This window comes from Lethenteron reissneri, chromosome 32 (assembly GCF_015708825.2).
Source record: "Lethenteron reissneri isolate LAM-NWPU_2019-01 chromosome 32, ASM1570882v1, whole genome shotgun sequence".
Lineage (NCBI taxonomy): Eukaryota > Metazoa > Chordata > Hyperoartia > Petromyzontiformes > Petromyzontidae > Lethenteron > Lethenteron reissneri.
The window spans coordinates 4,263,266-4,278,680 of NC_083810.1; the positions used below are offsets into that span (position 1 = coordinate 4,263,266).

A 15,415-nucleotide genomic window follows, 5' to 3' on the forward strand; every position below is an offset into this window, starting at 1 on the left:
TGCAGAGAAGGGGCGGGTTGTGCAGAGTCGATGAGAAACACCGTGACGTGACGCCACCTACAGCTCGTAACGACTCGGTGCCCTTGGGGGGGGGGGGTGGTGGATTTGCCAAGGAGCTTCATCAATAAAACAGTCAAGGCATCAGCCCTCTCTCATACACACGCACACCGCCTTGAACAAGCAGCACGCAGAAACGTTGTTATCGTCGCATTTGCCCTCTCTGCTTGACTGTAGCCGGACATAATAGACGGTTGTGATATCTGTCTGCTTATATGTCTATGTATGTTTCTAGTTCTGTGTTTAATCTCTCTCTCAAATTTAGCATTCTCAGGAAGAACGTAATCAACCAGATAGGGTGTTGACTGTTATGTTATGCGACTCTCTGTTGTATTACATTACATTTCTAAGTATACTAGATTTGTGTTTCTATTTAATTTATACCTGATGATGATTGCTTGTGTTGCAATCGAAACGTCGTATGCTAGTATTTAATTTAATTTATTATTTTATCTTTATACGTGACTTTACCGAAAGAACCAAAGAATAATTCCTGCAGTCACGAAAGCTCCAAATTAAGTTTAGACGGTTGGGGCTTACGCCATGGATTAACTTTGGACTTGAAAGAAGTCGTGATTTTGAAATTGTAAATCTTTTTTTTCTCCTCCGAATTTTCTGATAATTTACATTGTCAAAAAGATGTGACCCGTCTTCCTGTAACAAGCATAACGCCACGTTTTCAGATCAATCCGAAACAAAGGACATTGCATCATTCAAATGTATCTAGGCCTGAAATGTTCTGATTAATCCAAAAATCGGATAAACATCCCGAGCGTGCATATATCTTACACTAAATCATAGTTGTGTTGTTATTTCATCCAAACATTGTTCAGCATTTGGCCACTGCAAGTCAGTGAATGGTGGATCTCCGATCCATCCAAGAGAGTTTGTAATTCCCAGTGAGTTTTGTGCGTCAGCTCCTGTCACAAATATGCAAACCCGGATGGGATCACGTTGTCTTCTTTGATTTCACATCAGAGTACTCGGACTACAATTGCTCTGTTCCTTTCCATCCTCTCCTCTATAAATCATATTTACATCTCTAATGTATGTAATGTGTGTGTGTGCGTGTGAACCTCGTAATTTCTCATTACATTGAAAAAATTTAAATCGGCTTTAAAGTGCACTTAATTGCCATTGAAAACGTGCCGCTCTGCATCGCAATAACTCTCTCAATTATGGGGACCTCATTTGCCAGTAAAAATATGATAATTGGTTCTTTACCCTTCTATCTGGCAACAAAACTGACACCTTTTTGCAAGGAGTCATGTTTGCATAGACCGCAATACATGCAGTCATAATACAAACAAAAGAACATAACTCTGATAATGTGCACTGTCCTTGAAGTTGATTGGTCCACACCCGAGACAGCTTTCCTTCGAGCCTAGTCTCATATGGGTTGGACCAGATGACGCCAAAAGGCGCACAACTCAAGGACAATGCACCATCAGAGTATGAGAGCTCTTATACTCTGATGGTGCATTGTCCTTGAGTTGTGCGCCTTTTGGCGTCATCTGGTCCAACCCATATGAGACTAGGCTCGAAGGAAAGCTGTCTCGGGTGTGGACCAATCAACTTCAAGGACAGTGCACATTATCAGAGTTATGTTCTTTTGTTTGTATTATGACTGCATGTATTGCGGTCTATGCAAACATGACTCCTTGCAAAAAGGTGTCAGTTTTGTTGCCAGATAGAAGGGTAAAGAACCAATTAACTCTCTCAATGTTTCCTGTCGGTGGTGAAGAGTAGGAAACGAGAGTCTGCGTGTAATAGAGTGCAACAGTTGATACCGCGTTGGCTCGTCTGAGATAAATGTCACCGGACAAGACGAATGGTAGCGAAACAAAAGTCACGGAGAAAAAGTTTGCTCGACAATAACAGTGAAACGGTCGGTTTTCATTGGTGTTACGCCTCCACTTTCCTGCCTGAAACAGTGGCCTCCTCCATTGTGCATTGTATATTCATACATACCATTACAACGTTCATTTGTCTACATTATCTCGTCGTCGTGGTGCTGCGTGATATCTCCTGCTACCGTCAAAGCAAACTTGCAACGCATTTTTGTTGTGATTCACGAATCGAGCGCAAATGTCATATATTTGCCGCTGTTGGTAATATCAGCTCGCCTCGAAAGTTCAATTTTTGTTGTGCTTAATTGTTCATTGCTATCCACGCACATGCGCATGCATGCGTGGAAATCATAATGAGAAATCATGCATTTGTAACAGAATCGCTTTACAATTATTTGGCATTGCTATTTCAGTGCGTCATTTAACCCACTTAAAAGCCAATAATGGCGCAATGACTTGTGTCTGCACATGTATGCATAAGGCTGAGAATTATTATTCAGCGCTCTCTTCGATAACTAAGCCCCTTTACCCACCCTGCTTCCTCACCCCCCCTCCGCCTCACCCAACACCAGCCCACCCAGCCCATGCCACCCTCATCTCCTTTGCATTCCAGCACGATGCTTACATTAAACTTTTCCTATTCCCATGAGATTCCCCCATCAGGTGGACATGGATTGCACGTCTCTGTTGATTAAACTGTAATTGACCCTCTGACAGCATGTGTACTTTGTCTTGCAGTAGTTCCTGCTGAATAACTATTTCAATTTGTGGGTTCACTGGCAACCGTGATACCATTAAGCTCGGAATATTATACTGTGGAAACGAAAATTGCACTCTTCGTGTTTACAAGACTCTGGGTCATCAAATATTTTTACGAGTTTTTTTTTACTGTCAACTTTAATCAGAGGCGATGCAGTCCCACCTCGTAGAAGGTAGAGTGCATGCGGTTTGCATGCATGTGTGACAATGGCCCTTGTGTAACCATGAGACATTCAACAATCCAACCCAAGTGCTTCGATTAATAATTTTCGTCACAATTTAGCATCACGGTCCAATAAGAAGAATCGATCCTTTTTGTTACATTTTTACTGTCTCATTTGTATTGTTTATTGGGGTTCCCTCCCCCCTCCGTGCTTGTTTAGATGCCTGCATCTTGAACTGAAGGGTTTGTTACAATGGGTGAATTGGTGCCTTATTGCATGCCGCATGTGTAAGCATTGAATGTTATATGTACCGAACAAAAAGGCAGTGCACTATTATACATTCAAGGTCCTAGCTCAGTGGTGAGAGAGCCAGTATTTTTTCAAAACCAATCTGTACGTACATAGAAGATGTCGAGTACTCGTTATATTCTCCCTGGAAGGATGCGAGGCGAGACAAGAGTGGAGCCCCAACCAGGGTTTGAACTCGCAACCTTTCCGAGTCGGATACCCTAAGCACAGCGCACCACCCCACGGGATCACGTGTTTCTTACCTGTGTTAGCAACAACTGCAGTGGGATGTTTACAAAAGTGAGTCCGTTTCTTTTTCTTCCCTCCGCTGACCCAACGTTCTGTTCTTCGTGGCACCTCCTCATGCATATTAAGTTCATGAATTATTCAGTGGCAAAGTCCACAATGAATTTAGCATTCATCCATGTATGCTCATACCTATGCGTGCAGAATATGTACACACACCCCTGTCAGTCTGCAGTTGACATGAGTGACTGAAACCGTGTGGTCCAAGTGTCGCTGTGTAAAGCTCACATGAGTGTGTATGTTCCCTTGGTCATATGAGAGCGTCTTGCATGTCCCTCCGGTTATACATTCCTCAGCCTTGTGTGCATATTCGTGCTCAGTTTGTACGCGTGCTTGTGTGCACACTTTTGCATGTTGTGCACGTCACTGTGAAAGCAGAGCATTCTGTTGACGTGCGCACCTTTGTCCACACGCGTTGCACTGCAAATTAATTTGGGGGCGCATTATGGAAATTTAGAATACATTTTCAACCATAAAAGTTCAGCTTAATTTTCTAAACGGTTCCCACGTGCATTTTATTCACTGCTCTGAATAATATATACACGTATTTTTTTTAACTCTTTGAATTAATAACAGCAAAGGTGGCAGTGGGGTCCAAGGGCCAGAGGCACCAGTATCAGAACAGAGAAAGTTGCTCTTTGATCCTGGGTTTGGGCCCGAGGCAGGGAAGCTATATAATAAAAATTGCCCTCTATCTAAAACTGTTTCTACGTACATAATGTTGAATAGTTTCAAGGTGTAAGCGTTGACAATTGTCTCAAATAATGTTGTCTTCACACTTACATATGCATCGACTGTAATCACGGCCGTAGTTCTAGCTCGTTGTGTCATCGTCAGAGATGAGAGGCTCGACTGGCTGGATCGGGCTGAAAAGTGGTGTCTTTTTGAGGTTGTCACTTTTTCTGCAGGGGGATATTCCATTGAGGGTTGTGTTTACGTTGTGCGTCCTTTTGATCACGTGTATCGCTTGGGCAGAGCACGTGGCAAGGACGGGGACGATGGCCGGTAGTCAAGAGTAGTGGTGGATTGGCAGGCAACGGCTGCAACGCGTCCAGGATGTCATCTACTGTGGTGATGCAGAGATGAGATCAGCTCGTCGGGTGTACTCGCTTGGCGTGTTGTTTCGTTTAGAGTATTTGGCTGCTGTGACTTATCCATACTTTAAGCAATTTTATCGAGCTATAATTTGTGGCCAGGTCGCTTCTGGAAAAGAGCTACGTAGCTCAGTGCCGCTTTACCTGCTAAAATAGAAATAGAACCGTGAAGGATGGTGACGACTTGGGGAGGCCTTCATCCTGCAGTGGATTCACCATACCCAACGATGATGATAACGATTCATCACAGTGCTTTCTTTCGTATAGCACCAGGATGTGGATATCACGAATCCCATCGCAGTCTTTGACAATACGTTGGCACGTTAACGGTGCTGCTCTGGATACACTCTCATGGCAGCCTAGCGGGAATGTACGACTTTTTTTCTTGCTTAGAATTTAAATGAAGCATTGTTGAGCAAGGTTGGCACAGCCAACAAGGTCCAGGTGTATCGGTGTTTTTTCAGCGTTTACGTAAATAAAAAGGACACCATGGTATGTCATCTAGGCTGTTTTAATCCAGATTATCCCACTTTACTCAACATTCCAATACGATTCTCAAACGTGTCTTAGTTGTGTTACTTCGCAGTAATGGCTCTATCTTTAAGCCGTAGGAAGATACTTGGGCGTGTTTCAATTCACCACTCTCAGAATGTGGTGCATGGGAGGCTGCGGTGCAATTTGTGCATGATGGCATGACAATGCGTTGTTATGATTTAGGGTCAAGATTCCATTGAATAATAATGATTAGTTATTGATTATTTAATATTATAAGTTGTTGATCATTATTATCATGTTTTCAGTTGTGGTGCATCTAGAGCCTTAAATGACTGCTTCAGTTACACGAAGCTTTTGCGTGCAACAAATAGAAAGTCCAAATGATTGGTTTTCACTCACGATATGTAAAACTCAATCGTGAGCATAATACATTTGAATCTATGAATGCATGCATTGTTACATGCTTAGTAGGTACCCATATTTGGATTCGTAAGTATTAGTTTCCATTCATAAACCAATGATTTAAAGCTATCATTCAGCATTGTGTACTTTTTTCTGTGGTTATTTGTACATTATTCTATAAAAATTGTTAGATCCTGATTATTGATTACTCTGATTACTCGATTTTCTTTGATTTACATTTATACATCTGTGCAATTGTATCCTCATGTTGGTGAAGCCAAAGTAGGGTCTCCCAGCACATACTAGGGCTTGATTCCAAATGCGTGCAACTCGTTGCTTGACCTGGGCTGTCAATGTATATTCTGCATTCCTGAAGCAGAGGCCACGATCCCCATAAGATGTCCCACAAAGTGTTACAGAGTTTAGTGACCCAGAAAACGCGATGGGGGCCGAGTCGACTCTTCACCGAAATTTGAACCCGTAACTTCCTTATTGTCAGTCAAGTGCTTCCAGCTGCAGTGCCATCCAGCCGGATTATTTACACAAGCTTGCTCTTTGCAGTTGCTCTTTTTATATGAAGCCTGCGTTTATTGAGGCCAAGTGAGGCGTCCGTGGGCCTCGAGTTCACCAGAGAATATTGTTATTAATTAACAGAACATTATCCGCCCGTGCAGTAGTAATCAGGAATTATGTGTAGGTGATTAAACTTGGATTGGATCCAGGGATTGAGCACTGCTTTAAAATAATACCCACGGCTTTGTTAGAGTCAGAGGCATCGTATGATGAATGCGTATCCAGTCGTGCGTGCACCTATCTTCGCAGGCAATCAATGCGTGGGCTTTTTGGGAGATGTTCATTATCATAGTTTTATTCCAGGATGTATGGGATGTTACTATGGGTTCATAAATCAACCAATTTAGCATAGCACAATGGCCAAGGGAAATAGGTATTAAACGTGCTTGAATTATACTAGCGCATCCTGTGTGACCACTTGCAACCCTCTGCATTACTGTGCAGGATGCAAATATAGGAGGCCAAGGGCGGTCGCAGAGCAGAACGATGCATTGAGACGCTTGTGTGTATGTATGTTGAACTTCTTTCACACCGTACGTAGCCCAACCATACTAATCAGAGGTGCGAGCATTAAAGCTTCCGATCACCATCGCACAGAGGATCCCACGCCGTGATTACAATACGGACACGTCTGATTTGATTCCAAGTCGAGGGCAAGTTTTGTTTCGTTATTATCATTATTTTTCTTCTTCATTTTTGCCCCATATGATAATAATTGACTGATGTAATGTTAATTGGATTAAAGTATAAAAGATATTATGTATGGCCAGAAACGGTTGATGAGAGTAAATAGTGAGCAGAAGCAGTGCACCATTGTGACTAGCACATGATTCTTATCATTGGATATATCAGTTTGGTTATGTTTAAGCTCTGATGGTTGTCATTTACAGGTTTGAAATTAAGTTTCGTTCTTGCATCGTTTGATTGGGGGCCTGTTCAGTGGGGGTTGAACATCTGTGCTGTACAAGTTTGCAATGCCATGTATTTAACTGCAGCATTCACATGCCACTTGAAAACGCCATACGAACTAGTCTACCCTTGTTCCTCCGCCAAACAATTAACTCGCATTTAGTGCTCTCATCAGTACCGTCATCTTCCTCTCATCCCGTTTCTACCGAAAATGTCCTGACGTGTGTGGGACACTAATTTCATACTCAAGACGGATTGTCAACGACTCGGTATCACCATTGACCCTTTAATGATGATGGATGTCTTCTTTAAGTCTTAACTGCTTTTGCCATTGCATTATCATAATGAGCACGTCACTTCAATGTCACCGCGGGGAAACTTGCACATCGTATATCCAAGAATGATTGCAAGCAATGCGTTTGTAAGGATGCAGCATTTCTGTGAAGTTTTCTTGAACTTGTTATCAAGATAGAACCACACACCATTCGATGCAATGGTGCCAAATAACATAACTGAGAAGATACTTGACATAGCAGAAAGCCAAACTCCCTCTGTTCAAATTCTTTTGGGTCTTTCGGTAAAGTCACGTAGATAGGTTCAGATTAATAAAAATAAAGTTAACAAAACTACGAGGTTTCGAAGACAACACAAGCGATCGTCATCAGGAGGTAAAAACAAGCCCCACCCCACCGCCCCCCTTTGTTTTCCTGCAGTCACGAAAGCTTTAAGTCAAAAAAGTTTAATCTGTTCAAATTAAGATTTGTGTGCTTATACCTCCAAAGGCAGCACCGAGTTATTGCTGGAAATTCCATTAGTCCTTGACAGGGACCCGCCTATCCATAACGCTACCACCGACAACCTTTTACACGTGAATTCACACTTTATTGACCGTGGAGAAGTGAAAGACCGAGTTGACTCTGGGATGCTGATTAGCATGGTTGACTACGTACGGTGCAAAAGACGTTCAATATACGTACACGCATGCTCTTAAGCACAGCAGCTCCATCTGTCCGCGTGTTCACTGGAATTGCTCTCGGCTTAATGAGATGTCTCTGTGTGACGTCGGCCAAAATATGCGCTGGAAATTCAGAGGTTGTGGTGAGCTTTGGTGTTGTAGCTGCAAGGCAGAGATCAGCATATCTGTGTAATTTAATATCCCGAATCCATCGATACTCAATTTAATAAGGCTTTCCATAGAAGAGGGTAATAGAAGATCTCGTGTTGAGATGTATTAAATCAGTATCCGTAACATTCTATTGTGTGTTTTATATATTGCAATGATGTAACCCTAACATTAGGGTTTTAATATAGTTAGTGTTATTGAATAATAAATACAAGATAAGCATATTTTTCATACAGTAGAACGGAATGCAAGTGAAAGGTGGTTACTTAATGCACATTTAAAAAGCGAATGGTGTTCATGTAAGACGTTGGTTATGCTGATCTTTCTCCTCACAGCACCACGATTATTTTGTATGTTTATTCTATAGCTGCAAAGTCAGTCGTGTTGGTGCAGTGTAATATATTGCTCGACATTTCCTGAAGGCTGCTGAGAAGCCATTTCTCATTCCGTAAAATGAATAATGCATTGATGACATACGTTGTCCTGTGGCTGGGGACTGTGAACAGGAGATGAACACCATCCCATGCTCCTTGGAGCAGGAAACCACTTTGATTTGTTAATGTATGTTAATCAGAGGTCCGAGCAACTAAATGTGCGTTGCCGTGGCAACTTTATCATCGTCATCATCATCTTGCTTTAACCAAATCGTCGTGCAGATAGCTGCTGTGTTCTTTGCAAAAGGCCTGGCCTATATGGCAGTCTAAAAACAAATAAGATTTCTTTAAATATGACAAGGATTTACTACATTGCATCAGAGGGAATGGTATCTGTTTGAATTCTGAGCTGAAATAAGCACCGTCATCTCATTACAGTGTTATGCCGGAATCATAAACGCACTCCCTGGGGCTGTAAAATAAAAAGGGCCTCCGTGGAGAGCAGTGAGTAAAACAGTAATTGCGTCCGGGTATGGCTGCCGCTGCCTTGAAGCTTGACCTAATCAAATCTCGGGCGTCGTTCGGAGTTGGAACTTTTCTCTTCTGCTTTCTTTTCCATCCCAGTTATATTTCTATCGTGCCCTGCGTGTGAAGTCACGAGACTAACATTTTTTCCCGTTCCAAACTCTGGCAGCTATCAGTGCTCCATCCCGCTTTAGAAAACGACCTCGGGAGAATGTGAAAGAACTATGCCTCCTTTCCACAAATTATGGGGCGGCCTATTCTGTATGTCCTGGAAAGAGTGTTCCTTGAATATCAATGGCTCAAATGTGACTTCATAATCTTCAGAGCTGACATGTGCCAATTTAAGGGATATACCAGTTTTACTACGATACATTTGTTTGCGTGGTCATCAGCGACTGGGCTGTGACCGTCACTCACTACAGTTGAATGCTCGACATAATCCCGTGCACGTGCTCCGATTGAAACCTGGCATTGCAGTGCGGCTAGTTCGATGTGTTGACCCGGCATTTTAATCCCCTGCGTAGCCGAACCACCTGAGCGTTGGGGGGGATGGTGGGAAAGATGGCGGGTGGGATGGATGGATGGCTGGCTGGCTTGAGGATGAGGTGCAAGGATGGATGGAGAAAGACATGCAATTATAGAGGGATGGAATAATACACGGAGGATATGGGGGAATGTATGAAGGGGAGGGTTGGATGGAGGGCAGGAGGAATGAATTTGAAAAGTAATGTAGAGAAGGATGGATGGAGGGCTGACGGGATAGATGGAGGAATTTGTTGGAGGGAGGGAGAGATGGATGGAGGGAAGATAGATTTAATCGTGTGCGTGTTTGCGCACGGCCTGTGCACAGGGCGAGGTGGAGAGCATGGAGCCGACGCAGGGCATGTCGGTGGAGACGGCCGTGGGCTTCCTGCAGCGCCTTATGGCCATGGTGGACGTGCTGGTGCTCGCCTCCTCGCTGAACTTCAGCGAGATCGAGGCCGAGAAAAACATGTCCTCCGGGGGTCTCCTGCGTCAATGTCTGCGGCTCAGTGAGAGGCACCCTCCCACACCCGCGGCTTCTCTCCCCCACCGTTTGTGTGTTTGTGTGTGTGTGACGGACGCAGCCCGATTGATTGGCTCGGGCCGCCGGTGGGGCGAGGGTTGCCAATAGCAGCCGCACTGCCCCGATTCCCCTCGGCAGTCCTTCCTCTGCTGCTGCTGCTTGGCTGCGGGATGGGATGCCTTCTAGTCCACCCTGATAATTTGGGCCAAAAGCCTGGACATGGATGTGGTACAATGGCATCTGCAGAATCCCCACCTCTTGGTGGAATTCCACCGAGCGCGACACCAAATTCTACACGCGTATGGCGATACGTCTGCGTGTTCTCGTAGGTTTCGGTAATGGTGCTCTTCCTTGGCGCCAGTACTAAACATCTCAAGTTTCACTGGTGGGGGCCAGTAACTCCATAGGACCAACACCTCTATTCATTTTATTGTTCCTAAAAGGGATGATGGGCTAAGTTGAACCCCCTGTTGGGGTTTGCACTCGTAGTTTCCCGTTTGTTGAGCTGAGCACGTTTAACCAGAGGACTAACGTTTTTTTCCTTCAAATGTTGCAATTTACATAGCAACGTTAACACCTTTTCAAAAATAACTCCCTTCCTTCTCGCACAGTGGAGATGAGCAGCAGAGCCCAACGCTCGGCCGAGCGTGGACACTGGTGCTCTGTTTCCGTGGATGCAGCAGTGGCGGCTCTTTGCGTGTTACGAGTTGACCCACACCTCCAGAGTGTTGCGTTGCCCATTGCTAAGCCTTAGCGCGTGGGGACAGCCATTGACGGGTGACGGAGATGGAGGAGGTCAGGGTCGGTGTGTTGATTTACGAAGCCCACAGGGAATATTGGCAACAGCTTTCCCAGTGGAAAATCATTTTTCATCCTGTAATAAACACGTAACCTGGAAGTAGGTGTCAGCACCATATATAACGCTTGAAATCTATTAGCAATTACCTGGAAGCCACCTTCTATGGGATATAAATGTTTTAATTGGGATGCTGCTGTATTTAAATGGGGATTCTGGGTGGTGTACTTTATTTTAAAATAAATATCCACTTGCAATTTGATGGTGCAAATTCTAAAACCTGTGGACAATTACATCGCCACTGGCGAGGCAAAGGTGGCCGGTGTGGTGCTAGCCACCCACCTCGTACGCCTTGCCGGCCTTAATAGGTGCTCGGTAACAGAACTTTTTCCAACAGTCTGTTAAGGATATATGGGGGGTCTTTGTGTGTGTATGCATGTGTGGGAGCGGTATTGTCATGGTTAGCATGCTGTGCTACGAACACGGCAACTCAAGTTTGATTTCTGCTCACATCCAACACCAGTGGGGATTATCAGAACCGGTCCTGGGCCTCCCCTCGGTCGATTCAGCCTTAAATGAGTACCTGGTGTGCGCGTGCCCACCTTTATAGGTGCTTCTCGACAACAGCGCTTGTCCCAACAGTCTGTTAAGGCTACACGGGGGATCTTCGTGTCTGCGTGCGTGTCGGTATCGTCGTGCGCCCAGTCTGCTGCGTGGCCGTGCGGAACTGCCTGGACTGCCGGTCGCGGCAGCGCGGTCGTGGTGGCCTCACCCGGACCAAGTCGCAGGAGACGGTGCACAGCCTCGTGGGCACGGCCCAGAGCTCGCTCAAGGTACCGCAACGCGGCTCACGGGCCACGCCTCTGCCGGGGGCGGCAACGTGGCCGAGTTCGCCGCCCGTTCGTTGTGAGACGGGTCGCGGTTCGAGAACCCAGCGGCCGCCCCGATTAATACTGCGGGTGCATTCGTGCCGTTCGCTTCGCTGTGGGTGTTCAAGAAACTCGTGACATTCTAAAGAGAGGAGAGGACCACGTGTGCTGGCGTCACGGTCCAAGTTTGATTGGTTACTCGCAAATTAGGAGCACAGCCCCGTACTGGCAGACCAATACCCATTTGCAGGCCCGGTGCTGTGTAGATCTTGTGTTGCCACATGGGAACTGCTGCCACTGACGTTCGCCTCAACTGGACCGCAGCATGGCATTGGAACTGTTCTAAGCCTGTTAATGAATGAAGCAGTTATAACATTTCATCTTCAAACGACGCTGCATGATCGAGATCAAGAGGAATAGGTCATCGGTGCCACCATACCTCTTGCTCATTCCCTTCTCAAGGAGTCCGTATCTTTGTACTACAGTTTAGCTTCAACCTCCGTGGATAGTCTACACTGCAAGTGAAGTCGCCAAATCTGGCTGCATTAATTGGTGACCACTTAAGTGCAATTCCTGTGGCTGCCTCTGTAACGAGCCATCGTCTGTTCTCCCCATCCCAACCCTGACTTTCCGGGTTATGTCCACGAACTCAATCGCAAACTTGTATTCTGAATTCTCAAGTTGCTTACCTCTTGAACACACCAATGCTTCTTTTTGAGTTAATTTCTCAGAGTTCACTGACCTGTAAAACCAAAAAAAACAGACATTATTTAGATACTGGCATATTTACATAAAAGTGTAACCAAAGGGCTTTGTGTAGTCTGTAAATAAATTAATACATCTTCACGTTAAATCATAATTGTGTGAAGCTCTTCCCCAGTGCCTCCCGTGATGTTTTTGCCGTGTGAGATTGCATCGTGCCGCACCATTGGAGTTCATCGAATGTTTACATGATGTTGCATACCTACGCTGTGCAACAAAATGGCCGCGTGAATATCTTGTAAATACTGGGTGTGAAAAAGAGGAGGGACATTCTCTCGTGGCTACAATTCAGTGGGGAAGTATACGATGTAGAAGAAGACAGCGCCGAGATGGAACAGAGACACCAGCAGCATGCCAGGGGAGAATGACGACCCTTCCTCGAGACAAACGGAAGCAATGTGAACCTTAGAAATGCAGTGGAGGCATTGAAGGCATCCATTGAGCGCTCCCCGAGGCCGTGCTTTGGCTATCAGTCATGGACATTGACTTACGAGTTTCTACACAAAGCGAGAACAAAAAGAGGCAGACTCCCGGTGCAGTCAAGCAAATTGATTTTCCCCACGTATGAGCGCTTAATGTGCCAATTATTATGGTTTCAGCTCACCGGTAAGTTTAAGAACAATTCTCTCAACCACGTTTAACAATTGGTTAAGACGTTTCTCTTCAAACGGTCAGGTATATTCAGGAAATCCCAGGAAGTAGAATTAGCGTGTCATCTTTCCCGACTTTTTAAATTGGTGTCATGTACGTATATATATTGAATTTATTTTGCACCGTCCGTAGCCAATCTTGACCACACAATCTTGAAGCTTTTGTGACTGCAGGAATCCATACTCTTTGGTTCTTTCGGTAAAGTCACGTAGGTATAAAATAAATCACGACGTTTCGGGCGCAACATAATCGTCCGTCATCAGGTGGGAAATAACCAAAGAGTATTGACCACACAAACTCATGACCACACAAATTCTGCCAGATCGTTACTTGTGGCCTAACCAAAACAAATCCATTATGAATCATAATATTGGCTGGGAAAGATGTACGTGTTAAGAGACAGACAGTCATTTATAGGAGAAGAGGAAAGATGTAATCCTCACAGCGGCTTTTGGCGAGCCATCGAACAAATGCCGTTACTCTTTGATCGCTTTCAGATGCGCGACGATATTAGGAAGCCACTGGAGCAAGGCACTGTGAAATCTAGATTGAAAACTCGTTCTGTAGAAATGCTTGTTGTGTTTAGCTTGTTGTCCTTACCCCACACCTCCAATTACCACGGTTGGCTACGTAAGGTGCAAAAGAAGTTCAACATGCATACACGCATACGTAAGCCTGGACCTGAAAACAGGGGCAGGGAGATGGCAGGGAGTGCCGCTGGCCAAGTGACATCGGTGTGCACCGCTGTGCGCCGTGACTCGTCGTGTCGTTCTGCAGAGCCCAGTGGAGAGCAGCTGCATCTCCCCGGTGAAGGACACGGACCGATTGCTGCAGGATGTCGATATTGGCCGTCTGCGTGCCGTCGTCTTCCGTGATGTGGTAGGGCAGCGTGCGGCGGGTGGCACACACGGCAACACAGCGGGAGACACTCTCTGTTTGGCGCGTACTCGTCCGTCGCGGCACGTGGCAGCCAGCGCAAGCTGAGTGTGATTGGAAAGTATGTAGCCAGGCATTGAAATGGGCTGGCGAGGGAAGTGGAGAATGTAGTTGGACACAACAACAAAGGTAAATGTCGGTTATAAGTGTATTATTCCCAGTTCGTTTCGTCTGTGGCACGTCTTCATATGAAGAATCCGTTCGGAGCAATGCATCACCCCCCATAACAGAGAACAAACTGCAGAAGGAGATATCACAGAACTGCTTCTGAAAAATCTTCGCGTGACTCCTTATCACTCAGAGGCAGCACTTCTCACCTGCCATGTGATTGTTTGCCATGTGACCATAAAACGAATATTAATTCCAAGAGCTAGACTTTAGCTTACTGAAGTGCAAACCCAAATTTAACATAATGGTGGTGTTTGTCTGTGCAGTCAGTTGTGACCAAGCTTAGATAACCAACTTACTACACAGTTAAGAACCTGGGTTAATCATAGATGGCTGTCCAGATTTGAGGCCGGGATATGAGCATTTGTTACCTGCTTGGCGCTTTCACCTTTGAGGCACTCGGCCACCCAGCCACCGAAAATGCTTTACTTTTAGAGATTATGGAATTTTCAAAGCAGTTTATGAACTCTCTTTTATTTTACATGTACATGAATCACCGTGCATGTGCGTGTGTTGACTGTAAAATGGAGAAATCTGAAAAACTTCAGCGTTATCTGGAATTTTCCACTTTGAACAATCGCTTGTGGGGAAATCATTTTTATATCGACAATAAAGTTACTCGTGCTGTGAATAGAGTTTTAGTTTTTTTTCTTTTTCAAACAGGGACTGAAGCCTTGAAATAGAGAGATGGGGAGAGCATTTCGCTTCAAGGAGACTGGCTATAAAAGTATTAACAGTTTCATCAAGGCCAGTCGAGGCTTTCTTACTCAGGCCACAGACTTTTCGATTACTCCATCGTAGCATTACGACACCCAAGATCGGCACAGATTGTGCTTCTCAATATGCAGCCCCCGGGCTTGGCACGTTCGGCGCAGCCGAAACGCGCCACTCCGATCGGATGGGAACCAATCCCTCTTGTCCGAACGCTAATTTGCTATTTGTGGAATGTAAATAATAATGATGATGATAAAGAGGGGAAAAAATCAGGGGAAGAGTGGACTAAGATTAAGTGTCCCTCTGATCCCATTTGTATTGGGTGCCATTGTCAATGGACCGCCCTGGTTAGAATTCTGTTATGTCCTATATATATATTTAATATATAATTATCTGTAGTGTATTTACCAGTTGCTTCGTCAATATAGTTATTGGTAAGTCAATGCAAACTGGGAATCATCTTTGATTCAGAAAGGATTTATGTTATACAAATTTTGAATCAACATTCTCGCGTAATAATTCATTAAACAATAGTGTATTTGAGATCCCTTTGTG

General features: G+C 44.9%; 1 protein-coding gene across 1 annotated transcript in view; it reads left to right on the forward strand.

Annotated features, from left to right (window-relative positions):
* Window positions 1-15,415, forward strand: part of LOC133349904 (neurobeachin-like) — a 515,983-nt gene that overhangs the window by 411,766 nt on the left and 88,802 nt on the right. The window contains 3 exon segments of the mRNA XM_061563758.1: window positions 9,770-9,950; window positions 11,466-11,593; window positions 13,820-13,921. Coding sequence (XP_061419742.1) covers window positions 9,770-9,950; window positions 11,466-11,593; window positions 13,820-13,921 — 411 coding nt within the window.